At 47.6% G+C, this 27,589-nt stretch overlaps 1 protein-coding gene and 1 non-coding gene across 2 annotated transcripts in view; one reads left to right on the top strand and one right to left on the bottom strand.

The window, feature by feature from the left end:
• noc2l (NOC2-like nucleolar associated transcriptional repressor) overlaps window positions 1-27,589 on the top strand; it is a 170,326-nt gene that overhangs the window by 6,075 nt on the left and 136,662 nt on the right. Inside the window, 3 exon segments of the mRNA XM_078238736.1 lie at window positions 4,778-4,958; window positions 7,918-8,031; window positions 16,268-16,388. Of these exon segments, the coding sequence (XP_078094862.1) occupies window positions 4,778-4,958; window positions 7,918-8,031; window positions 16,268-16,388 (416 nt within the window).
• Window positions 26,887-27,070, bottom strand: LOC144510285 (U2 spliceosomal RNA). Its single transcript, XR_013500597.1, has one exon. It is a non-coding gene; the product is annotated as a U2 spliceosomal RNA (small nuclear RNA).

The raw sequence follows: 27,589 nt of genomic DNA, 5'->3' as shown, positions 1-27,589 counted from the left end.
CTGCACCGACCACAATCCCACCCAGGCCCTACCCCCATATTCATACATATTTACCCACTAATCCCTCTAACCTACACATCTCAGGACACTAAGGGCAATTTTAGCAGGGCCAATCAACCTAACCTGCACATCTTTGGACTGTGGGAGGAAACCGGAGCACCCAGAGGAAACCCATGCAGACACGAGGAGAATGTGCAAATTCCACACAGACAGTGACCCAAGCCGGGAATCAAACCCAGGTCCCTGGAGCTGTGAAGCAACAATGCTAACCACTGTGCTACCGTGCCGCCCACTTGGCCTTAGCCAAAAGCCTCATCCCCTCTGCACCATCAAAGTGCTGCGTCACTACACTGAATCATGCCAGCTTTTGAGACCCTCCTAGTTCCTTGTATGTTTTTATAAAAAGTCTGTAGCAGTAAGAAGTCTCACAGCACCAGGTTAAAGTCCAACAGGCTTATTTGGTAGCACGAGTTTTCGGAGCACTATTCCTTCACCAGGTGAGTGGGAGTTGGGTTCACAAATAGGGCATATATAGACACAGACTCAATGACAAGATAATGGATGGAATGCGAGACTTAACAAGTCTTTACAGGTACAGACAATGCGAGTGGAGAGAGGGATAATCACAGGTTAAAGAGGTGTGAATTGTCTCAAGCCAGGACAATTTGTGAGATTGTGCAAACCCAGACAAGTTGTGGGTTACAGATAGTGTGAGATGAACCCAAGATCCAAGAGTGAGTAAGGAACCAGGTGTATATAACTGGGGTTTGGTGCTGTTTTCTTGTTGATGTTTTTATTAAGAAATTGTTTGTTTTAAAGTTACCAGTGTTACCCAGGTGCGATGCCAACATATCCATCTTTATGACCTTAGCTGTGGGTGCGGTGTAGAAGAGGCATAGACTATTGCCAAACATGGTCTACTTGTTAATCTAATACTATTGGTTTGTAGCTATTTATAATAGTAACGAACCTAACTTCAGTCTGATTCCAGTCTGACATCTTAATCACCACTGCACTCACTGCAAATATCCTTACTCAAAAACACTGTTTATAGTAAACGTTAAACCCTGCAAGAAGAGTGTAGGCGGAATGTTGGTGTTCTGTGCTGATAATGCTTGAGATTTCTGCTCGGATTGACAGGGGCTGCAACACATTACAAAAGTGAGTTTTTCATCGGTACCCAGTTCACTCCAGTAGTTCTCAAGCTGGGGTTGATTGAGACTTTCAGCAGTTCCACAAAGTAAGGTGAAATGCAAAAGATGGGAGTGGCACAGTGGTTAGCACTGCTGCCTCACAGCGCCAGGGACCCAGGTTCGATTCCCGGCTTGGGGTCACTGTCTGTGCGGAGTTTGCCCGTTCTCCCCATGTCTGTGTGGGTTTCCTCCGGGTGCTCCGGTTTCCTCCCACAGTCCAAAGATGGTGCGGGTTAGGTGGATTGGCCGTGCTAAATTGCCCCTTGGTGTCAGGGGGACCAGCTAGGGTAAATGCATTTGGGTTATGGGGTTGGAGCCTGGGTCGGATCGTGGTCGGTGCAGACTCGATGGGCTGAATGGCCTCCTTCTGCCCTCGAGAAATCTATGATTCTATGGGATGCGTACATCAGAGTGGGGTGGTTGTCCCACCTCGGGAGGGAGCAGGGTAGGGTATACAGACTAAAGTGAGAAGCAGCCACAACGTTTGCACTGATATCTGTGAGTATATACCTGTTTTCTCCAGCATTATTCAAACATTCTTTCCGTGCTGTAGTTACATATCTGAGTATGGGGTCCAATATCTAATCTGCATCTGTAGAGATCTCCTCCATGAAAGACAAATGAGGAACATCGGTAAATAAGTTGCAAAACGATAAAACCCAAAGGCCCAGATAATTCGACACTGAATAAATTGAAAGTTTGGAATTGACAGACTTGACTCGCGACTCTTAGGGATACGGTCCCCAGAAGAGTAGGGGGTTTTAGTTCAGATGGGCAATGTGGTTAGTGCAGGCTTGTGGGGCTGAAGGGCCTGTTCCTGTGCTATAATTTTCATTGTTCTTTGTTCATCTTATTGAAGTTTATGACAGAGGGAGAAATCCAAGAAGATTTAAGAATATTGCGCTCCTTAAAAAACCCCAGAGCAATTGAATATGAACTCCATTGGACTATTGATTTTATTATTGTCACATGTATTGGTATACAGTGAAAAGTATTGATTCTTCCGTTCCAAACAGACAAAGCATACCATTCATAGAGTACATGAGGGAGAAGGAAAGGAGAGGATGCAGAATATAGTGTTACAGTCATAGCTAGGGTGAAGAGAAAGATCATTAGTACTAGGAACAGGAGTAGGCCATCTGGCCCCTCGAGCCTGCTCCACCATTCGATAAGATCATGGCTGATCTTTTCGTGGACTCAGCTCCACTTGCCTACCCGCTCACCATTTAACATTAAAAACATTCAATGAGGTAGCCTCAACTGCTTCACTGGACAGGGAATTCCACAGATTCACAACCCTTTGGGTGAAGAAGTTCCTCCGCAACTCAGTCCTAAATCTGCTCCCTCTTATTTTGAGGCTATGCCCCCTAGTTCTAGTTTCACCCGCCAGTGGAAACAACTTCCCTGCTCTCTTATCTATTCCCTTCGTAATCTTATATGTTTCTATAAGATCTCCCCTCATTCTTCTGAATTCCAATGAGTATAGTCCCAGTCTATTCAGTCTCTCCTCATAAGCCAACCCTCTCAACTCCGGAATCAACCTAGTGAATCTCCTCTGCACCCGCTCCAGTGCCAGTGTATCCTTTCTCAAGTAAGGAAACCAAAACTGTACACCGTACTCCAGGTGTGGCCTCACCAGCACCTTATACAGCTGCAACATAACCTTGCTGTTTTTAAACTCCATCCCTCTCGCAATGAAGGACAAAATTCCATTTGCTTTCTTAATTACCTGCTGCACCCGCAAGCCAACGTTTAGTGATTCTTGCACAAGGACACCCAGGTCCCTCTGCACAGCAGCATGCTGCAATTTTTTTACCATTTAAATAATAGTCCATTTTGCTGTTATTCCTACCAAAATGGATGACCTCACATTTACCAACATTGTACTCCATCTGCCAGACCCTCGCCCACTCACTTAGACTATCTATATCCCTTTGCAGACTTTGTGTCCTCTGCACACTTTGCTCTCCCACTCATCTTAGTGTCATCTGCGAACTTTGACACACTATACTTGGTCCCCCAACTCCAAATCATCAGCTTAATATATGGTAGGTCCATTCAAACGTCTGATGGCAGCAGGGAAGAAGCTGTTCTTGAGTCGGTTGGTACCTAACCCTCAGACTTTTGTATCTTTTTCCCGACGGAAGAAGATGGAAGGGAGTATGTTCGGAGTGCACGGGGTCCTTGATTATGCCGGCTGCTTTTCCGAGGAGTGTAGACGGAGAGTCACTTTACTAAGATCCTCCTTGGGGTACTGATAGAATCATAGAAACCCTACAGTGCAGAAGGAGGCCATTCGGCCCATCGAGTCTGCACCGACCACAATCCCACCCAGGCCCCCATATCCCTACAATTCATAGATGAGGAGGGTGAGGAGGAAGATAGAGCCAGAAATTGCAGATCTTCAGTGTGGTTTTGTGAAAGATCGAGGGGTGAGGAATTCTATCTTTTTATAGTGCGCATTCTGTCAGAAACGACCATAGAGATGGACAAGGATGTAGCTTGTGTTTTATCGATGACAGTAAGGAATTCGAGAAGGTGAAACATGAAGAGATCTTGCGTACGTTCGAATCTCTTGATCTTGGTGGCGAAGATTGCAGAGTGATAAGAAATCCTTATCAGGGACGAACTGCAGCTGTAAAGGTTGAGAAGGATTTTGTGAAGGCTGAATGTGGGGGGATGGAATTGAGATCGAGAGATCATCAAAAAGGGGGGATTCCAGCAGGCAGGAATGCTTCCCAGTGTGTCCCAGCTTACACAGTATTCCTAACGGGAAGGAACTCTCATTCACTGTTGCTTTGCCATTTTGGCGGCACGGAGGCTGGCACTGCTGCCTCACAGCACCGGGTACCTTGACCTGACACGGGTACAATGAGCAAACAGGTTGTCTTCGACACAGGGAACTCGGGCGAAACTCCTTCACTCTGCAAGCGGTGACAATGCAGAACTCACTATAACCAGGAGTGGTTCAGCCGAACACTTACTAGATGTGTTGAAGGAGAGAAAATATTTTTGGGTTTGATGTTCACCTGAGGGTCAAACACATTGGGCGGCACGGTGGCACAGTGGTTAGCACGGCTGCCTCACAGTGTCAGGGACCCGGGTTCAATTCCCGGCTTGGGTTACTGTCTGCACGGAGTCTGCATGTTCTCCCCGTGTCTGCGTGGGTTTCCTCCGGATACTCCGGTTTCCTCCCACAGTCTGAAAGACGTGCTGGTTAGGGTGCATTGGCCATGCTAAATTCTCCCTCAGTGTAACCCGAACAGGCGCCAGAGTGTGGCGACTAGGGGATTTTCACAGTAACTTAATTGCAGTGTTAACGTAAGCCGACTTCTGACACTAATTAATAAATCATTTTGTGCTTTCCTTTAATTTAACAGTTGCTAAAACTGCTTGGCAATTAGTGGAATCTGGTTGTGATGTTCATTAGATCCCTACAGTGCAGGAGGAGGCCATTCGGCCCCTTGCTGCCTTGGTGATGATGTCTCTGTTGTGACATTTCCTGCTGCATACCTTCTATAGAAGGGAGTCGAGCTTTTTTAAAACAAGAATGAGTTGAAAGAAGTTTTTTTTTTTCTCTTCAGGACTGAAAAACAGAAAGGTGCTGCCCGGGAGCATAAAGAACAGCTGTCGCGACTGAGGGAGAAGGACCCCGAGTTTTTCAAATTCCTGGAGCAAAACGATCAGAAGCTGCTGAACTTTGATGACACGGACAGTTCGGAAGATGAGGAGAATGCGGTGCACGTCCTGCCAGAGGAACTCGAGGTTATCTCTGCTTTTATTTCAACCTCTGGCTGTTTTGGGAAGTAGTCGCATTCCAGTCCCGACTTAAAACGCTGGCGTTTAAACAAAGCAAACTCTTAAATCGGAAGGTGGAGTTGCCGGCGTTGGACTGGGGTGGGCACAGTAAGAAGCCTCACAACACCAGGTTAAAGTCCAACAGGTTGATTTGGAATCATGAGCTTTTGGGGCGTTGCTCCTTCGTTAGGTGACCCTGAAGAAGGAGCAGCGCTCCGAAAGCTCTTGATACCAAATAAACCTGTTGGACTTTAGCCTGGTGTTGTGAGACTTCTTAAATCGGGCAAATGGAGCAAACATTTCTATTCGCATTGTTGGCAAGGGTGTTAGTACTCTGGATACTTAAGGTGTTCAGTGAGCGCACTTTCTCCTCCTTCAAGGTATCTACCAGGCCCTGAGAGGGTGTTAGCAACTGTGGGCCTCCACTGGATCGGTCCGTTATTACGGTCAGCCAAGTACTGCAGTGATTTGTTATTGCCTGCTTGCAGTATGGTCAACCAGGAAGCTCTCCCACTCTTACCCGCCTGCTATCAGGCGCATTGGAAGGATTCACAGACCGATAATCAGCTTGTTTGATCGCATTATAAGCGCACCTTCCATGGCCGTCAAGTCCTGAAGTGGGATTTGAACCCGGTCCCTCTGGCCCAGGTGCAGGGTCCTCTGCACCGCAAGACCTCCAGATCCGACAGCACAAGTTTATTAAGATGGGTTGAATTCCATTGAATCATAGAATCCCTACAGTGCTGAAGGAGGCAATTCGGCCCATCGAGTCTGCACCGATCACTATCCCCATAACCCCATGCATTTACCCTCGCTAGTCCCCCTGATACTAAGGGTCAATTTAGCATGGCCAATGCACCTAACCTGCACATCTTTGGAGTGTGGGAGGAAACTGGAGCACCCGAAGGAAACCCATGCAGACACGGGGAGAACGTGCAAACTTCACACAGACAGTGACCCAAGCCGGGAATCGAACCCGGGTCCCTGGCGCTTTGAGGCAGCAGTGCTAAGCACTATGCCACCATGCTGCCCCCAAGGGACCGGATCACCCGCTTGCTCGCTGACTAACTTTAGCTCCCGGTCGAGCTACATTTTGATTTAAAAATTCTCACCCTTGTTTTCAAATCCCTCCAAGACCTTGCCCTCTCCCTAGCTCTGTAACCTCTCCTTCCAGCCCCACAGTTCTTTTTAATATAAAGTTTATTTATTAGTGTCACAAGTAGACTTAACACTGCAATGAAGTTACTGTGAAAATCCCCATGTCACCACACTCCGGCGCCTGTTCGGGTACACTGAGGGAGAATTTAGCATGGCCAATGCACTTAACCTGCACGTCTTTCGGACTGTGGGAGGAAACCGGAGCACCCGGAGAAAACCCACGCAGACATGGGGAGAATGTGCAAACTCCGCACAGACAGTGACCCAAGCCGGAAATCAAACCCGGGTCCCTGGCGCTGTGAGGCAGCAGTGCTAACCACTGTCTCACCGTGCCGCCCCAATCTTCACATTGAATCTAGTGGTAATTGTGAATTTAATGTGCAGATAGTGGTGGCACAGTGGTTAGCACTGCTGCCTCACAGCGCCAGGGGCCCGGGTTCAATTCCGGCCTTGGGTCACTGCCTATGTGGAGTTTGCACGTTCTCCCCGTGTCTGCGTGGGTTTCCTCCGGGTGCTCCGATTTCCTCCCCCAGTCTGAAAGATGTGCGGGTTAGATGGATTGGCCATGCTAAATTTTCCATTAGTGTCAGGGGTGGGGTTACGGAGATAGGGCCTGGGAGGGATTGTGGTCGGTGCAGGCTCGATGGGCTGAATGGTCTCCTTCTGTACTGTAGGCATTCTATAATTTGGCCAGTACAATGATGAGTGCTGCAAGGTAGTTATTGGACTGCACAGAATTTATCCATGTTGCGTAGGCTACACGCAATTACATTGATGGTGGTACGCCAATTCGAAGCAATGAGAACTGTACTAGATTTACAGCAGAAAGGAAAGGTCCACCCTGTAATGACAGCTATAGTCTTCGCTATCTGCTGGTCTGGACAAGACTGACTGCAACTGGTGCGGAAACCACCTTGCTCTTAAACACAAGATCCACCTGGGTTGAAGGCAAGGACTTTGTCCAGTGAGGGAGCTTTCACCTTTGAGACTGTGTGCTGGAGATAACCATCTGAACTTTCCCAGCTGCCTCAATATTTTAAACTCGTAAAGAAGGTCGGTGTAACTCGATGAGTTCTTGGCGGGCACGGACCCCTCCATCCATGGTCCAGAGCCTTCAATAATCCAGCTGTAATTAGCAGCCTGACTCGGTGTCGAGCTAGTGTGGAGAATGAGTCGCAGTGCAGTAAAGGGACATCTGAGTTCACAGTGTGGACTGATAGTCAGATCGTGTTTACAGTAGAGTAACGGGCCATGAAAGGCCAACAACCTCGCCTGCTATTTATGCGCCACACAAGCCCCCTTCTCACCCCTCTTCATCTAACCCCATCCACGTGGCCTCCATTCCTTTCTCCTTTGTTCTGTTTAAAGTTTATTTATTAGTGTCACAAGTAGGCTTACATTAACACTGCAATGAAGTTACTGTGAAAATCCCCGAGTCGCCACACTCCGGCGCCTGTTCGGGCCACTGCACCCGAACCAGCACGTCTTTAGGACTGCGGGAGGAAACCGGAGCACCCGGAGGAAACCCACGCAGACACGGGGAGAACATGCAGACTCTGCACAGACAGTGACCCAAGCCGGGAATTGAACTTATTTCTCTTCCTGGTATCTATATTCAGAGTCTTCTTTTGAGGTTGTCATCTTTATTTCTTTGTGTCTTTACTCGATTCAGCAAGATTGCTGGGAGGGTGGCTTTTCTTGATGAGCGCACGTGATCACTGGAAGTCTTCACTAAAATAAGAATTAATTTTTTTTCCTCTTTTTTCAGGTGGCAAGTGACGATGAGGAAGATGAAGAACAGCAACTAACTCCAAAGAGCAAGAAAGCGGATTTGATAGCAGTCACCAACCGAATGGTGGACAAGTGGAAAATAGAAGTGGAGGTCAGTCAAAATCAAACTCATTAATTGGGTGCTGCCTTGTGTAATATCGAGATAATGCCATCGGACCATAAGATACAGGAGCAGAATTAGGTCATTCAGCCCATCTGGAGCAGCACAATGGCACAGTGGTTAGCATTGCTGCCTCACAGCGTCAGGGACCCGGGTTCGATTCCCGGCTTGGGTCACTGGCTTTGTGGAGTTTGCACATTCTCCCCATGTCTGCGTGGGTTTCGTCCGGGTGGTCCGGTTTCCTCCCACAGTCCAAAGATGTGCGGGTGAGGTGGATTGGCCATGCTAAGTTGCCCCTTAGTGTCGGGGGACTAGCTAAGGTAAACGCATGGGGTTATGGGGATAGGGCCTGGATGGGATTGTGCTCAGTGCAGACTCGATGGGCCTAATGGCCTCCTGCACTGTAGGATTCTACGATCTGCTCCGCTATTCGATCATGGCTGATAAGTTTGCTACCAAATAAACCTGTTGGACTTTAACCTGGTGTTGTTAAAACTCTTACAAGTTTCTCAACCCCATTCTCTTCCGCCTTTTTCCCCGTAACCTTTGATCCCCTTACCAATCAAGAGCCTATCTATCTCTGTCTTAAAGACACTCAATGACCTGGCCTCCACAGCCTTCTGTGGCATGAATTCCACAGATTCACTACCCTCTGGCAGCTCACCACCACCTTCAAGAGCAACTGGCGCGATCCGATTTTGTCACAGGTAGTGGGATACAGTGAAAAGTATTGTTTCTTGTGCGCTCTACAAAGCATACTCCTCATCTCGGTTCTAAAGGACATTGCTGTACACTGAGACGTAGCATAAAGTTACCTCTGATTTTGTCCCTCTGAGTCTGTGCCCTCGGATTCTAGTCTCTCCTATGAATGGAAACACCTTCCCCATGTCCACTCTATCCAGGCCTTTCAGTATTCTGTAAGTATCAATGAAATCCTTCATCCTTCTAAGCTCCATCAAGTACAGACCCAGAGTCCTCAGATTCTCCTCATACGACAAGCTCTTCATTCCCAGGATCATTCTCGTGAACCCCCTCTGGACCCTCTCTAAAGCCTTAGATACGGGGCCCTATATTGCTCACAATACTCCAAATGCAATTTTTATGGAGTTGTTCCTGTGTTTTCTACATGAATTAGACAAGGGCTTAATGTAATATCTGCCACGAATGTTACAATTGGAAAAAAAATACTATTTTCTGGGAGTGCTTTGAGTGTTGAACAGTGTTTTGTGTCAAGAGTAGATGATGATTGCCAGGAAGTGACTGGAGTGAATGTAAAACACTATTGGAACGTGGCCTTGGGGGACAAATATGTTTGGTATGTTGTTCAGCTTCCAGTTGTGCTATAAAATATCCAGCTCAAACATGCAGTAAAGTTAGGCTCTGTTGCTCCTGGAGACAAGGCCGCGAGTCACTCTATCCATTTAATCCCGTCAGTTGCTTCTGGACAAAGTCAAGTTTTGATAGGGAGATCATAGAAATCATAGAATCCTACAGTGCAGAAGGAGGCCATTCGGCCCATCGAGTCTGCACCGACCACAATCCCACCCAGGCCCTACCCCCACATATTTACCCACTAATCCCTCTAACCTACGCATCTCAGGGACAATTTTTAACCTGGCCAATCAACCTAACCCGCACATCTTTGGACTGTGGGAGGAAACCGGAGCACCCGGAGGAAACCCACGCAGACACGAGGAGAATGTGCAAACTCCACACAGACAGTGATCCGAGCCGGGAATCGAACCCGGGACCCTGGAGCTGTGAAGCAGCAGTGCTAACCACTGTGCTACCGTGCCGCCCCTGTGATGGTGCTGGAATTTATTCACATCTCCAATCTTGCATGCTCGTTCGAGATCTGGTGTAGGTATTTTTTAAAATATACATTTGATTTATTATTGTCACATAATAAGGGGCTGGCACGGTGGCACCGTGGTTAGCACGGCTGCCTCACAGCACCAGGGTCCCGGGTTCAATTCCAGCCTCAGGTCACTGTCTGCGTGGAGTTTGCACGTTCTCCCCGTGTCTGCGTGGGTTTCCTCCGGGTGCTCCGGTTTCCTCCCACAGTCCAAAGGTGTGCGGGTTAGGTTGACTGGCCATGCTAAATTTCCCCTTAGTGTCAGGGAAATTAGCATTGTAAATATGTGGGGTTATGGGAATAGGGCCTGAGTGGGATTGTGGTCGGTGCAGACTCGATGGGCCGAATGGCCTCCTTCTGCAGTGTAGGGATTCTATGATTCTACATGTATCAGTGTACAGTGAAAAGTATTGTTTCTTGCGTACTAGACAGAGAAAGCATACCATTCATAGTGAAGGAAAGGAGAGGATGCAGAATGTAGTGTTACAGTCATAGCTCGGGTGTAGAGAAAGATCAACTTAATGCGAGGCAGGTCCATTCAAAAGTCTGATGGCAGCAGGGAAGAAGCTGTTCTTGAGCCGGTTGGTACGTAACCTCAGACTTTTGTATCTTTTTCCTGATGGAAGAAGTGGAAGAAAGAATGTCCGGAGTGCGTGAGGTTCTTGCTGCCGGCTGTTTTTCCGAGGCAAAATATACTTGCTCTTGGGATATGTGCATTGCTGACCAGGCCAGAATTTTTTGCCCATTCATAATCGTATCCTATGATTTTATCATATGTTAAGCTGACCTTTCTCTTCACCCTACCTGTAGCTGTAACGCTATATTCCGCACCATACCCTTTTCCTTCTCCCATATATGCTCTATGAACAGTATGCTTTGTAGAGCGCACAAGAAACAATACTTTTCACTGTATCCCACTACCTGTGACAAAATCGGATCGCGCCAGTTGCTCTTGAAGGTGGTGGTGAGCTGCAGTCCGTATGGTGCGAGTGGTAGAGTCATTACAGCCCAGGAGACCATTTGGCCCATTGAGCCCATGGTGGATCGCTGCAGAGCAATCCAATTTGTCCCACTCCCCCTGGAAAGTTTATTTTGCTCAAGTGCCCATTTGCACATTCTCCCCATGTCTGTAAATGGGTCGGTTAAGTTCATTTATTATTGTCACAGGTAGGCTTACATTAACACTGCAATGAAGTTACTGTGAAAATCCCCCAGTTGCCACACTCCGGCGCCTGTTCGGGTTACACTGAGGGAGAATTTAGCATGGACAACGCACCCTAACCAGCACGTCTTTCAGGCTGTGGGAGGAAACCGGAGCACCCGGAGGAAACCCACGCAGACACGGGGAGAACGTGCAAACTCCACACAGACAGTCACCTGAGGTTGGAATTGAACCCGGGTCCCTGGTGCTGTGATTTTGATTTAATTTGATTTATTATTATTGTCACATGCATATGGGTGGCACAATGGTTAGCACTGCTGCCTCACAGCGCCAGGGATCCGCGTCACTGTGTGGAGTTTACACATTCTCCCCGTGTCTGCGTGGGTTTCCTCCGGGTGCTCCGGTTTCCTCCCACAGTCCAAAGATGTGCGAGTTAGGTGGATTGGCCGTGCTAAAGTGCCCCTTAATGTCCCGGGGGACTAGCTAGGTTAAAAGTGTAAGGTTACAGGGATAACATGGGATTGTTGTCAGTGCAGACTCGATGGGCCGAATGGCCCTTTTGTGCACTGTGGGATTCTGTGAAGTCACCATCTCTGCTTCCACCACCCTTGTAGGCAGCGAGTTCCAGGTCATTATTACTGATCGCAGTGTAAATTATGTTCTTGCTCCCCACTCCTGCATCTCTTACCCAAAACCTGTGTCACCTCAGCCATTTGCGGTCAGCTACCGAGAACACCCTGTCTATGTCAACCTGATCTAAGTCTGCGCAATCATGTACGCGTTTATCTTCCCCTCCAGTCTCCCTCACTCCAAGGAGAACAACCCCAGCTTCTCCACCCTAACCTTGTCACTACAATCCCCCTGTGCGTGTTCCTGTAGAGACTTGCCTGGTCCTTTCGGAGGGCAGTTAAGTTGAGACCACAATTTTGTACACCTGGTATCACACGAGAGTTAGACAAGGAAGGATGCCAACTTCTCTCTCCCGTAGAGTGTTTGGGAGCCAGATGTGTTTTTAAGGCTGGCGGCAGTTTCACAGAATCATAGAATCCTACAGTGCAGAAGGAGGCCGTTCGGCCCATCGCGTCTGCACCGACTACAATCCCAGCCCAGGTTCTATCCTCATGCATTTACCCCAGCTAGTTCCCCCGATTCTAAGGGGCAATTTAGCACGGCCAATCCACTTAACCCACACATCTTTGAACTGTGGGAGGAAACCGGAGCACCCGGAGGAAACCCACGCAGACACGGGGAGAATGTGCAAACTCCACACAGACCGTGACCCAAGCCGGGAATCGAACTCGGCTCCCTGGCACTGTGAGGCAGCAGTGCTAACCACTGTGCCACCGTGCTGCCCTTCCTGATCATCATTAATGATTTCTTTAATTAAATATAAGTTGCCCCAGCTGTCATGGTGGGATTTAAACCCCAGTCTCAAGTATGAGTCAGGACCTCTGGATTGCTGGATTTTGGGTGGCACAGTGGTTAGCACTGCTGCCTCTCAGCGCCAGGGACCCGGGTTCGATTCTGGCCTTGGGTCACTGTCTTTGTGGAGTTTGCACATTCTCCCCGTGTCTGCGTGGGTTTCCTCCGGGTGCTCCGGTTTCGTCTCACATTCCAAAGATGTGTAGATTGGGTTTATTGGCCATGCTAAATTGCCCCTTGGTACCCAAAGACGTGCAGGGTTAGGTTGATTGGCCATGCTAAATTGCCACTTAGGGTCAGGGTGAATATGTGGGGTTACAGGGGGGTAGGACCTGGGTGGGATTGTTGTCGGTGCAGGCTCGATGGACCGAATGGCACTGTCGGGAATCTGTGATACTGGTCCAGTAACATTTGCCACTATGCCACTGTGTCCCTAGTGAGACTTAATGTTGGATCAGACAGGGTTTTTTCCAAACGCAGATGAAAAATCTTGTGTAAAAAATTTAACCAGTTGGCGCTTTCCCCAGCAAAAGGTCTGTCGGAACAAAATTCCAAAAAAATGGTTGTGTGTTTCACTTAAATGGCGCTGTCTCCTGATCGCAGAAATAGATGTTCTGGTTGGTGACTGAAGTAGGTGCAGATGTACAAAGCGCCTGACACATCGTCACAACAGATCAGTGTCTTTGAACATCCCGTCTGGGGAATTGTTCTACTTCCAGCTGATAGTTGCCTACGAATCGGGTACTCCCATTGTCCGTGACGTCAGTTGAAATTTTGTGGGCTAAAAATAACCTGACAGCGATTTAAGACAGAAGAAGAAAATTCTTTTTGAACAGCATCCAGTCATCGCAGAAGGTTCAGTTGTTAGAACGGTTTAGAGTCTAAAACAAAAGTGCCATGGTTGGATTGCAAGCACTCTCTCTTTTTTTAACATATTGCGTGGAGTGAGATAATTTACAACATTGTTCCAAACTGCTGGGATGTTTCAGTCAGGAGAACGCACTGTTCCTGACGCGCAGCTGGTAACAGATGGAGAATGGCCAAGCTTGACTTGAAACTGAGTCGATGTGGATCTGAGTTGATTCCATTTTGTTCCTCCTCCGCTGGTTTTTTTTCCTGAGATCTAACTTGAGCTGCAAGGGCGCTAGACATACTTCAGGGTGGCACAGTAATTAGCACCGCTGCCTCACAGCGCCAGGGACCCGGGCACGGTAGCACAGTGGTTAGCACTGCTGCTTCATAGCTCCAGAGACCTGGGTTCGATTCCCGGCTTGGGTCACTGTCTGTGTGGAGTTTGCACATTCTCCTCGTGTCTGCGTGGGTTTCCTCCGGGTGCTTCGGTTTCCTCCCACAGTCCAAAGATGTGCGGGTTAGGTTGATTGGCCATGCTAAAATTGCCCCTTAGTGTCCTGGGATGTGTAGATTAGAGGGATTAGCGGGTAAAATATGTAGGAATATGGGGCTGGGGCCTGGGTGGGATTGTGGTCGGTGCAGACTCGATGGGCCGATTGGCCTCTTTCTGTACTGTAGGGTTTCTATGATCTAAAAGCCCCTTAAACACCCCGATCGTATCTGTCTGCGCCACCACCCCTGGTAATGCGTTCCGGACACCTGCCAATCTCTTGTGTTTAAAAAAAATATCTGCGCCCTCACCTCTCCTTTGAACTTTCACCTCTCACCTTAAGTGCGTGCCCCCGAGTATTAGAAATTTCAACTCTGGGGGGAGAAAGATTCTGACTCTCAACCCTATCTGTGCCTCTCATAATTTTATAGACTTCTATCAGGTCTCCCCTCAGCCTCCGCCGCTCCAGAGAAAATAACCCTAGTTTGTCCAGCCTCCCCTTATAGCTCATACTCTCTAATCCAGGCAGCGTCCTGGTAAACCTCTTCTGCACTCCCTCCAAAGCCTCCATCCACATCCTTCCTGTAATGTGGCGACCAGAATTGAATGCAATATTGTAAGTGAGGCCTAACCAAAGTTGCAACATGACATCCTGACTCTTGTACTCAATGCCCCGACCAATAAAGGCAAGCATGCCATATGCCTTCTTTCCCACTCTATCTACTTGGCCACTTTCAGGGAGCGATGGACTTGAACCCCAAGATCCCTCTGTACATCAATGCTGTTCAGAGTCCTGCGGCACGGTAGCACAGTGGTTAGCACTGCTGCTTCACAGCTCCAGGGTCCTGGGTTCGATTCCCGGCTTGGGTCACTGTCTGTGTGGAGTTTGCACATTCTCCTCGTGTCTGCGTGGGTTTCCTCCGGGTGCTCCGGTTTCCTCCCACAGTCCAAAGATGTGCGGGTTAGGTTGATTGGCCAGGTTACAAATTGTCCCTGAGATGCGTAATTAGAGGGATTAGCGGGTAAATATGTGGGGGTAGGGCCTGGGTGGGATTGTGGTCGGTGCAGACTCGATGGGCCGAATGGCCTCCTTCTGCACTGTAGGGTTTCTATGGTTTCTATTAACTGTATACCTTCCCTTAACATTTGATCTCCCAAAGTGCCGCACCTCACACTTGCCGGGATTAAACTCCATCTGCCATTTCTCCGCCCATATCTGCAACTGATCCATATCCCACTGCATCCTTTGGCAACCTTCCACACTATCCACAACTCCACCTATCTCTGTGTCATCTGCAAATTTACTAACCCACCCATGTACGTTTTCATCCAAGTTTATATCTCAAACAGCAGAATGTCCCAAGATATATCAGTTAGGGGGAATGGAGGGGTAAAAATACATGGGGTTACGGGGTAAGCTGGGTAAGAGTCTGTGCAGACTCGATGGGCTGAATGGCCTCCTTCTGCCCTATAGGGATTCTAACTGGGTTCATTAGTTGATGCAATATGAAATGACCTTTTGTTTTTTTTACACCCGTAACTGCTGTGGAATCATCTGATAAAAGCAAATTACTGCAGATGCTGGAATCTGAAACCAAAAGAGAAAATGCTGGAAAATCTCAGCAGGTCTGGCAGCATCAGTAAGGAGAGGAAAGAGCTGACGTTTCGAGTCCAGGCGACCCTTTGTCAAAGCTAAAAGGCATAGAAAGTGGGAGATATTTATGCTGCAGAGGGAGGGAATGAAAGATGAGTCCTAGCCACAGAAACCAGGGGAAAGGCTGCTAATGGCAGCCCACAGAGAGGTGTGAATGGCCAAACGGCAGAGAAGCTGAAATCAGAGGGTAAACTGTGACAGATGAAGGTGTCGGGGGAGGGAGGGAGATGGGTGGGAGAGAGGTAAAATTGAGAGAAAGGGGAAGAAAAGGTAAGGGGGGAGAAAAAGTGGGTGGGGGAAGAAAAATGAAGAAAGACAATAAAGAAATAAAAGGTAGAGAACAGTAAAAAATAAAATAAAATGAAAACAAAGGGGGTGGAGGTGGGGTGGAGAAAATCATCTGAAGTTGTTGAATTCGATGTTGAGACCGGAAGGCTGTAAAGTGCCGAGCCGGAAGATGAGATGCAGTTCCTCCAGTTTGCGTTGAGCTTCACTGGAACATTGCAGCAGGCCAAGGACAGACATGTGGGCATGGGAGCAGGATCGTGTGTTAAAATGGCAGCAACCGGAAGGTCAGGGTCCCGATTGCGCACAGACCGAAGGTGCTCAGCAAAGCGATCACCCAGTCTACGCTTGGTCTCTCCGATTATAAGAGAGTCCGTCAGCTCTTTTCTCTCCTTACGGACGCTGCCAGACCTGCTGAGATTTTCCAGCATTTTCTCTTCTGGTAGAAACATCTGAACTGGTGGTTGGTGCGCTTTTTAAAAATGTCCCAAATCTCTCGTATCGCAGGACAAGTTAACCTTCAATCTGCTCCACGACATAGTTCTGGCTTTCAAAGGTGCCGTTTCTACAACGAGAGGAGGCAATGGGAGTGAGGAGCCAGGAAAATATAAAGTCGAAGACACAACAGGTGAGTAAAATAAAATCTGCAGTGAAATGTTCATGACCAGAGTAATGAAATCCATTAACTGAGTGAATATTTTAAATAGAAAATTCAAGCAAGTGGCATTTTGATTAATTATTCGTAGCTTTTTGTGCATATTTTTATTAATTGCATGCAGATGTATGATTTTAGATCTCTACTAACCAGGTGTGTGTCCATGTGTCCAAGATGATTGATTTGATTTATTATTGTCACATGTATCAGTATACGGTGAAAAGCATTGTTTCTTGCGCTCTACACAGACCATTCATAGAGAAGGAAAGGAGAGAGTGCAGAGTGTACTGTTACAGTCATAGCTAGGGTGTAGAGAAAGGTCAACTTAATGCGAGGTAGGTCCATTCAAAGGTCTGATGGCAGCAGCAGGGAAGAAGCTGTTCTTGAGTCGGTTGATACGTGACCTCAAACTTTTGTATCTTTTTCCCGACGGAAGAAGGTGGAAGAGAGGATGTCCAGAATGCGTGTGGTCCTTGATTATGCTGACTGCTTCTCCAAGGCAGCGGGAAGTGTAGACAGAGTCAATGGATGGGAGGCAAGTTTGCTTGATGGATTGGGGCTGGATTTTGATGGTGAACCTCAGGATTTTCAGTCCCTGGTGTTTGTTGTGGCAATAAAACCTTCTCAAGTCTCAGTAAAGTCTCACTGGGTATCATTTCCCCCCCCCCCCCCCCCCCCAGTCCAGCAGACTGTGGATTTTAGCCCCAGGTCCTGAAGGGACAATCTGGGTTAAATTGACCCTTGCCAAACCTACAAGCCAGGAGAGGTTGAAAAACTGGGGTAAGCGATCTGGGATAAAAAAACGTGATGAAAGATAACAACCCCTGGGCCAACCTTGGCAATCTTCCAACATTAGTGACTCGAGTGAAGGTTGGGGGTGACGATGGCCGAGTGGCATCATCACTGGACTATTAATCCACAAACTCATCCAATATCCTGGGGACCCGGGTTCGAATCCCGCCACGGCAGACGGTGGAATTTGAATTCAATAAAAAAAATCTGGAATTAAGAATCAACTGATGACCGTGATAGATAAATTTTTGAACAGTAAAGGAATTAAGGGTTATGGTGAGCGGGCGGGTAAGTGGAGCTGAGTCCACGAAAAGATCAGCCATGATCTTATTGAATGGCAGAGCAGGCTCGAGGGGCCAGATGGCCTACTCCTGCTCCTAGTTCTTATGTTCTTATTAAACCCATTGCCGATTGTCGGAAAAACCCATCTGGTTCACTAATGTCCTTTTGGGGAAGGAAATCTTCTGTCCTTACCCAGTCTGGCCTACATGTGACTCCAGAGTCACGGCAATGTGGTTGACTCTCAACTGCCCTCCAACTAGGGATGTGCAGTAAATACTGGCCAGCCTGCGATTGCCATGTCCCATGAACAAATTTTTTAAAAAGTGGGTGTGCGAATTCAAGGAAGCTTTCACCAGCCTCTTCCATATATTTGTTTGTATCGAATTACTCTCTCTGATATTTTAACAGAGGTGTTAAAACTTTGAACTGGAGGTTGGCACCGCTATTGAGGTGGAGGAAGGATTTTTGTTACAGTTCGACGTTGGTGCGTCAGAAATCATCTGTAAGACTTCAGGGTTTCGAGGTATAAGACCTTTCCAAAAAAACTCTGAGGTTCGAGTACTTAATTTCTAACATGCGGGTCCTCGGTTGTTCTTGACCTGCAAGCTACAAACAGCTAATATTTATGGATCAAACGGAATTTATTAAGCAAGATTTGATGTATACTTGACGCAAGTGGTGAAGACGTATCTCTCACGATCCTAAGAGTTCTTGAGTGTTGCCAGCGCAGACAAACTTCCTCTTCTGTCTTTGAAGCGATGTTGAACTGTGTCCAGAAGAGTCGTACCCCGGCAACCATGACGATGCCAGCAAAAATGACGGTTTTCCAACTTTTATCCACCAGTCTCATTATTCCTCTTCCTTTATTTGGAAATAGCCCAAATTCACCTCTTCTGTTGGCTTAGGAAGCATGTCATCTCGTGTCACTTGCCCACTGTAACTGGAACCATATAGGCTAAAGACTTCATCCTTTATTTCATAGAAATCCCTACAGCAAAGGAGGAGGCCATTCGGCCCATCGAGCCTGCACCAACAACAATCCCATCCAGGCTCTGTCCCCCGTAAACCCCCCCCCCACGTATTTACCCTGCTAATCCCCTGACACTAAGGGTCAATTTAGCATGGTCAATCGACTTAACCCACAGATCTTTGGACTGTGGGAGGAAACTGGAGCACCCGGAGGAAACCCACGCAGACACGGGGGAGAACATGCAAACTCCACACAGACAGTGACCCAAGCCGGGAATTGAACCCAGATCTCTGGCGCTGTGAGGCAGCAGTGCTAACCACTGTGCCACCGTGCTGCCCTTGGACCAGAGTTTACAGTCGATTGCAAACAAGGAACACATTTCCTTTGGATATGGGGCAGTTACGTTACGTGATTGGATGTATAACAAAGTTGCGTCCTCTTATCAATGTGTTTTAACAAATATTGAAACAATTAAGAACAAAAGTTCGAAACACTTCCTCTCATGATATTCGGAACTAAATGTTTTCATCTGGTACAGATCAATTAAAACAATGCAGAGTTTGTTTAAACATCAGGGCCAGAACTTTACCGTGCTGCCCACCACAGGATTCGGAGCAGGCAAGAGGTGGACAACGGGAAGGTCCGCTGACCTCGGGCGGGATTTTACGGCTTCAGGACAAGCGAGGCTGTTAACTCCTGCCCAAGGTGTCATTCTCAGAACAAACTACTTATGGCCATTCCTTCAAACTTATTTTTAAAAACATGTGAACACTTTAGAACACGTGTGCAGTTGCACACGCATTTAGAACGCGTGTGCGGTGGGAGACCCTCAGGCTGTGTGCGCGGCCGGGCGCCGCTATAAAATTAATGCTCTTGCAGATCCGTTTTGGGTCAGTCCGAGAGCTGTTACCTTTCCGTGCATTTTTTCTTTTCCCCAAAGATCTTATTTTGACTCCGTTCTGGCGTTACCCAACTCATTTCCACTTTCGGTCTTTATATATAACTTTGTCGATGTGGAGTTTACACCTGCTGAACTTTAACATGATTCCGAGTGTGTGAAAACAATGTGGACTTGGTTGTAAAATGTTTCCTCCATCTATCGCTTTTTGTTGCAAAAGAGTGGGGGAAATGCGAGGGTGAGGGAAGTGTTGCCTATTCACAGTAAGGACAATTTAAGTGCTTTGTTCTAGTATTTATCCAGCTTGGTATAAGGTGCAGTCTCCCCAGATACTGTAAGAAGTCTCACAACACCAGGTTGAAGTCCAACAGGTTTATTTGGTATCACGAGCTTTCGGAGCGCTGCTCCTTCATCAGGTGACTGACCTGATGAAGAGGCAGCGCTCCGAAAGCTCGTGCTACCAAATAAACCTGTTGGACTTTAACCTGGTGTTGTGAGACTTCTTCCTGTGCCCACCCCAGTCCAACGCCGGCAACTCCACATCATCCCGAGATACAGGAGCAGCATCAAGTTTTAAAAGTTCATTTATCAGTGTCACAAGTAGGCTTACATTAACACTGCAATGAGGTTACTGTGAAAATCCCTTAGTCGCCACACTCCGGCGCCTGTTCGGGTACACAGAGAGAATTTAGCATGGCCAATGCACCAAACCAGTACCAACCGACTCAAGAGCAGCTTCTTCCCTGCCCTGCTGCTGTCAGACTTTTGAATGGACCTACCCTGCCTATGCACCTAACCAGCACATCCTTCAGACTGTGGGAGGAAACCCACACAGACACAGGGAGAATGTGCAAACTCCACACAGACAGTGACCCAAGCCGGGAATCGAACCCGGGTCCCTGGCGCTGTGAGGCAGCAGTGCTAACCACTGTGCCACCGATTGAGGACAATGCAATGGAGAGTTCTTTAGGAGTGGGTGGGGGGGAGGAAATGAATTAAGAGGAAAAGATTCAGCAAATGGTGATGCCAGAGGTCATGTCGAGGTCAGAGATTCCTGGCAAGGCAAGAAAGAGCTAAGTTTGGAGGTGTTAAAAGAAAAGCAGCAGCTGTGGGTCTGGCTCGCGAGGGCCCGGAGGAAACTGCCTTTGAAAGTGAGGAACGGTGAAAACATTGTCTGTGCAGATTTTCTAAGATTGGTTCCAATCTGGAGGAGCACTACCCTGGTAAACAGAACCGCCCCTGACGTGGGGAGAACCAGTTGGACTGCGGTAACCGCTCCTTGTCTTTACTGCCAGAAGCACTGTGCCCATTGCGCCACAGAAGGCCAAGCGAGGTGATCATGATAACGGTTGGTTCTCCTTTGGCAAATGAGGCTGGCGGTCTTCACAAATGAAATGGTGACTTTTTTTTTATAGAAACCCTACAGTGCAGAAGGAGGCCATTCGGCCCATCGAGTCTGCACCGACCACAATCCCACCCAGGCCCTACCCCCACATAGTTTACCCGCTAATCCCTCTAACCTACGCATCTGAGGACTCTAAGGGGCAATTTTTAACCTGGCCAATCAACCTAACCCGCACATCTTTGGACTGTGGGAGGAAACCGGAGCACCCGGAGGAAACCCACGCAGACACGAGGAGAATGTGCAAACTCCACACAGACAGTGACCCGAGCCGGGAATCAAACCCGGGACCCTGGAGCTGTGAAGCAGCAGTGCTAACCACTGTGCTACCGTGCCGCCCGCTGCTGAGATCTTGAGGTGATTAGCAATGCTTTAGGTGAAGTGAAGCAGGTTAGGTGAATTGGCCATGCTAAATTGTCCCTTAGTGTCCAAAGGTGTGTAGGTTAGGGGGGTTGGCCATGCTAAATTGTCCCTTAGTGTCCAAAGGTGTGCAGGTTAGGTGGATCAGCCATGCTAAATTGTCCCTTAGTGTCCAAAGGTGTGCAGGTTAGGGGGATCAGCCATGCTAAATTGTCCCTTAGTGTCCAAAGGTGTGCAGGTTAGGTGGATCAGCCATGCTAAATTGTCCCTTAGTGTCCAAAGGTGTGCAGGTTAGGTGGATCAGCCATGCTAAATTGCCCCTTTAGTGTCCAAAGGTGTGCAGGTTAGGGGGATTGGCCATGCTAAATTGTCCCTTAGTGTCCAAAGATGTGTAGGTTAGGGGGGTTGGCCATGCTAAATTGTCCCTTAGTGTCCAAAGATGTGTAGGTTAGGGGGGTTGGCCATGCTAAATTGTCCCTTAGTGTCCAAAGATGTGTGGGTTAGGGGGATTGGCCATGCTAAAAGCATGGGGTTATGGGGATAGGCCGGGGGGTGTAAAATGCTGCCTTTTCCTGGGACCACAGCAACTCGATGGACTGAATGGCCTCCTGCACCGTTGAGATTATGTGAAGAGTGTCAGTGAGCAGTCTCTGAATGCTGTCTTCCCCACTCCGTTTGCAGCCACACCTTCTGCTGAATACATCTTAAATATATATGCTGTGGCGGTGCCGTAGTCTTTATTTTTCTTGCCCTGCCATCTTCCCGCGTGTGTATGTGCTGCCCAACCAGGTCAGGCTCACTCCCAGAAGGTTGGGGGTAAAGTCTGCCAAAGATTTAGCAGTCACCAACTTTGGATTTATCATTTAGTATTTGCTAACTGACCTTCCCTGGCGTTGAGGGGAAGCAGTGTCGTCGTGGTATTGTCAGTGGATTAGTAATCCAGAGACCCAGGACAAGATCTGGGGACCCAGGTTCGAATCCCACCATTGCTGATGGTGAAATTTGAATTCAATGAAAGGACAAATCTGGAATTAATAGATTAACAATGAACTCTGTCCAGTGAGAAGCAGTGGATGCCAGTTCAATTCATCATTTTCCCGCAGTAGTTCAGCAAGGATATAAAATAGAAATATTTGGAATAGAATTCAAGATTCTCTTAAGATTAACATGCAGGTTCAGACGGCAGTTAGGAAGACAAATGCAATGTTAGCATTCATGTCGAGAGGGCTAGAATACAAGAGCAGGGATGTACTTCTGAGGCTGTATAAGGCCCTGGTCAGACCCCCATTTGGAGTATTGTGAGCAGTTTTGGGCCCCATATCTAAGGAAGGATGTGTTGGCCATGGAAAGGATCCAGAGGAGGTTCACAAGAATGATCCCTGGAATGAAGAGCTTGTCGTATGAGGAACGGTTGAGGACTCTGGGTCTGTACTCGTTGGAGTTCAGAAGGATGAAGGAGGATCTTATTGAAACTCACAGGATACTGCAAGGCCTGGATAGAGTGGACGTGGAGAGGATGTTTCCACTAGTAGGAAAAACTAGAACCAGAGGGCACAACCTCAGGCTAAAGGGACGATTGTTTAAAACAGAGATGAGGAGGAATTTCTTCAGCCAGAGAGTGGTGAATCTGCGGAACTCTTTGCCGCAGAAGGCTGTGGAGGCCAGGTCATTGAGTGTCTTTAAGACAGAGATAGATAGGTTCTTGATTAATAAGGGGGTCAGAGGTTATGGGGATGAGAAAAGTATCAGCCATGATTGAATGGTGGAGCAGACTCGATGGGCTGAGTGGCCTAATTCTGCTCCTATGTCTTATGGTCTTATAGAATAGGATCCCTACAGTACAGAAGAAGGCGATCCAACCCACCGAGCCTGCACCCACAACAACCAGGCCCTGATCCCCCAACACTAAGGGGGAATTCGGTACAACCAATCCACCTAACCTGCACATCTTTGGAGACTAAGGGGCAATTTAGCATGGTCAATCCATCTGATCTGCACATCTTTGGACTGTGGGAGGAAACCAGAGCACCCGGAGAAAACCCACGCAGGGGAGAACATGCAAACTCCTTACAAATGGTGACCCGAGGCCGGAATCGAACCCGGGTCCCTGGCGCCATGAGGCCGCAGTGCTAACCACTGTGCCAAAACGGGTGGATGGAAATATGATGCAAGCCAGCCGACATCTCATTGCCTGGTGGAATAGGTGGAACAGTCTCAAGGGACTGAATGGTCTCCCCGTATTTTTATGTAACTAGCTAACAGTACCTTGGCATCTAACCTGCATTTGCAATATTACCCAGAGTGCAACTAATGTCAACCTGGATTTCACGCAACTTTTTTCTTGGTTTATCTCCTTAATGTGTGCTGTTCAAATTATCATGAGTTGAAATGGCTGAGTACGTGATATATTTAAAAGTAGTGATTAATATTTAATCAGTTGTATTTATCTTAATTCTATCCTGAATTTGTTATCTGGCTTTGGGGTACTCCTTCAACTTTTTTAATGGGCATCGAGCCTGCCAGCTGATGCAAGGGCAGCAAGGCAGCACAGCGGTTAACACTGCTGCCTCACAGCGCCAGGGATCCAGGTTCAAGTCCAGCCTCGGGTGACTGACTGTCTGCGTGGAGTTTGCACATTCTCCCCGTGCCTGCATGGGTTTCCTCCGGGTGCTCCGGTTTCCTCCCGCAGTCCAAAGGTGTGCAGGTTAGTTGGATTGACCATGTGAAATTGCCCCTTAGTGTCCAAAGATGTGCAGGTTGCGTGGATTGGCCATGCTAAATTGCCCCTTAGTGTCCAAAGATGTGCCGGTTATTAACCATGGGGCATTAACCATGGTAAATGTGCGGGGGTCACAGATTTAGGGAGGAGGGGGAGGGCCTCTCTGTCGGAGAGTCAGTGCAGGCTCGATGGACCAAATGGCCTTGTTCTGCACTGGAAGGATTCCATGCTTAAGTAAGCAGAAGGAGATAGCATTATCAACACTGTGCTTTTTCACTCAAAGCTACCCGATTTGAAATATTTGATTTGTTTTTCCACTACAATGGTGAGCGCTGTTTTAATTGCTTCCTTCAGATTAATGGATATAATCATTGATTTTTTTTTTCTCAAAGTATAAGTTTGAGTTAACAGGGTTAAAGGTGAGTGCTGCAGGGGCACTCGCAGCCTGAGTGGTCTCCTAGATTGTTCTTGGATCACTGGGATAGGATGAAGAGGAATTTAACAGAATCTTTCCCCCGCAAAAATCTTGTCCCGGTTTTTTAAAAATCATAAGTTCATAAGATATAGGAGCAGAACTAGGCCATTCGGCCCATCGAGTCTACTCCACCATTCGATCATGGCTGACATGCTCCTTCTCCCCATAACCCTTCAACCCATCACCAATTAAAAATCTGTCTCACTCCTCCTTAAATTTACTCACTGTCCCAGCATCCACTGCACTTTGGGGCGGCGAATTCCACAGATTCACAACCCTTTGGGAGAAGTAGTTTCTCCTCAACTCTGTTTTAAATTTGCTGCCCCTTATCCTAAGACTATAACCTCTCGACCTAGAATGCCCCACAAGAGGAAGCATCCGCTCCATGTCTACTTTATCCATACCTTTTATCATCTTGTATACCTCAGTTTGATCACCCCTCATTCTTCTAAATTCCAAAGAGTATCGGCCTAAACTGTTCAATCTCTCCTCATACGACAAATCCCTCATCTCTGGAATCAATCTAGTGAACCTCCTCTGAACTGCCTCCAATGCCACTACATCTTTCCCCAGGTAAGGGGACCAAAACTGTGCGCAATACTCCAGGTGCGGCCTCACCAATGCCTTGTATAGTTGCAGCAATACTTCCTCACCTTTATATTCTATTCCTTTAGTTCTAAATAACAACATTCCATTCGCTTTCTTCATTATCTGCTGTGCCTGCATGCTAGTTTTCTGTGACTCATGAACGTGGACACCCAGATCCCTCTGCACCGGGGCACCCCGACGTCTCTTCCCATTGAGATAATAAGTCGCCTTCCCATTTTTCCGACCAAAAGTCATGACCTCACAGTTAAACTCCATCTGCCACATTTTGGCTCACTCTCCTAAGCTATCTGTATCCACATGTAAGATTCTTATTCCCGCATTGTAACTTAGTCTCCCGCCTATTTTAGTCAGTCATTGTCACATGATTGAAGGCCAGGTGAGGGGGGAAAGAGACGTTTTGTACACAGCAGGTGGCTTGGATTGGCGGATGCACCACCTAAAAATGTGGCGGGGGCAGATTCCATCGTGGCTTTCAAAAGAGAATTATTTCACCACCTTCAGGGAAAAAAGATGGCAAGACTTATGGGGAACTGGTTTTGATTTGATTTATTGTTGTCACATGTGTTGGTGTACAATGAAAAGTATTGTTCCTTGCGCGCTATATAGACAAAGCATACCGTTCGTAGAGAAGGAAAGGAGAGGGTGCAGAATGTAGTGTTACAGTCATAGCTAGGGTGAAAGATCAACCAAATGCCAGGTAGGCCCATTCAAAAGTCTGACAGCAGCAGGGAAGAAGCTGTTCTTGAGTCGGGTGGTACGTGACCTCAGACTTTTGTATCTTTTTCCTGGCGGAAGAAGGTGGAAGAGAGAATGTCCGGGGTGAGTGGGGTCCTTAATTATGCTGGCTGCTTTGCCGAGGCAGCGGGAAGTGTAGACAGAGTCAATGGATGCTGGGAGGCTGGTTTGCGTGATGGATTGGGCTACATTCACGACTTTTTGTAGTTCCTTGCGGCCTTGAGCAGAGCATCTGTAAAATTTGGTGAGAGTTGTAGCTGACATGCCAAATTTTCTTTGTCTTTTGAGAACGTAGAGGCGATTGTGGGCTTTCTTAACTATAGTGTCAGCATGGGCGGGGGGAATCAGGACAGGTTGTTGGTGATCTGGACACCTAAAAACCTGAAGCTCTCGACCCTTTCTACTTCTAACTGGGATTATCTGAATTGCTCTTCCAGAGAGTGAGCAACCTAAGAGGGGCCAAATAGCCTCCTCCTGTACTGTAACCATATTATGATTCTAAATCTGTTAGTGGTTAGGGCTAATGTCATGCCAGTTACAGATGAAGGTTATTCATTTTAAGTTTATTTACTAGAGTCACAAGTAGGTTTACATTAACACTGCAATGAAGTTACTCTGAAAATCCTCTAGTCGCCACACTCCGGCGCCTGTTTGGGTACACTGAGGAAGAATTTAGCACGTCTGGGAGGAAACCGGAGCACCCGGAGGAAACCCATGCAGACACGGGGAGAACGTGCAGACTCCACACACATAGTGACCCGATCCGGAAATCGAACCTGGGTCCTTGGCGTTGTGAGGCAGCAGTGCCAGCCACTGTGCCACCCTGTGACGGGACAAAAGGAATGATGATGCAAAGCAAAAGAGATGTTCAAGTGAAAGCACGAAAGATGGATTTGTGGGGAGGGGGGGGGGGGCGGGGAGGTGTAAATGGAAACAGCAAAATGATCACCAGCGCCTCTGTGGAGAGAGAATGGAGCCAATGTTTCGAGTCTGGATGACCCTTCATCAGGCGCTTGACCTCTGACCAAGAGCCATCCAGACTCGAAAGGTTTTTGGGGAATCCTAGATCTGATTTGATGTTGGATAAATGTTCTCCCGGATGGAAATATATATATTTTTTGTTTATATCCAATTCAATCCAATCAAAGTCTCAGCAAGTGAGACATTCCCGATCCAAGCTGACAAGACAGGCTCACCGCTTCCTGTCTTGGGCTTGATCTACATGATCCAAGCTGATTGGAGTAGGCATTGCACCTCCTCCAAGGCTTGACCTCATTTGCATCTTAGCCAAAAGGCCGAGATGCCGCTTTAAAAAATAGCTTCAAATGAAGCCTCAGTATAACCTCATGGCTTCAACCAAAGTACAGGACAACAAAACTACACTTGATCTTAGCCAAAAGGCCGAGAAGCGATTTTATATATAAATTCCCTTGCTCCATTACTAGAATTAATGAAGCTGTTTAACTACCCGGCCTTCCTGGGAAATAAACCATTCCAGCTATCTGATCAAATCTTGCCCTTCTCAGTGGCACTTTACCCCTGGAGTCTGCTATTGATCAAGCTGGCTGTTCTGTATTCTGGCTGCGCTGGTCATTTGTGTCAGTCCAGAAGTAGTTTCTGCCGGTTTGTTGGCTGGAATGGGGAGGCGTGTAGAGAATGATGTTTCGTTCGAAAATTCATTACCCTGCCAGATCCGTGCACCCAGGATTCTTTAACCCCGGTTGCAGCTTTCACCGATTTTATTGCTTTTGATCCTATTGTGTAACCTACATCAGTCACTCCACCTCAGAACTATTGCATCGGCTGTGGGACGTCACAAGGTTGTGAGCAGTACTATATAAATGCATGACCTGATTTGATTTATTATTGTCACATGTATCGGGACACAGTGAAAAGTACTGTTTCTTGCGTGCTATACAGACAAAGCCATAC

Source organism: Mustelus asterias, chromosome 22 (genome assembly GCF_964213995.1).
Source record: "Mustelus asterias chromosome 22, sMusAst1.hap1.1, whole genome shotgun sequence".
In the NCBI taxonomy this organism is placed as follows: domain Eukaryota; kingdom Metazoa; phylum Chordata; class Chondrichthyes; order Carcharhiniformes; family Triakidae; genus Mustelus; species Mustelus asterias.
The sequence above is the reverse complement of the archived record's forward strand: the minus strand, read 5'-3'. Positions and strand labels throughout refer to the sequence as shown.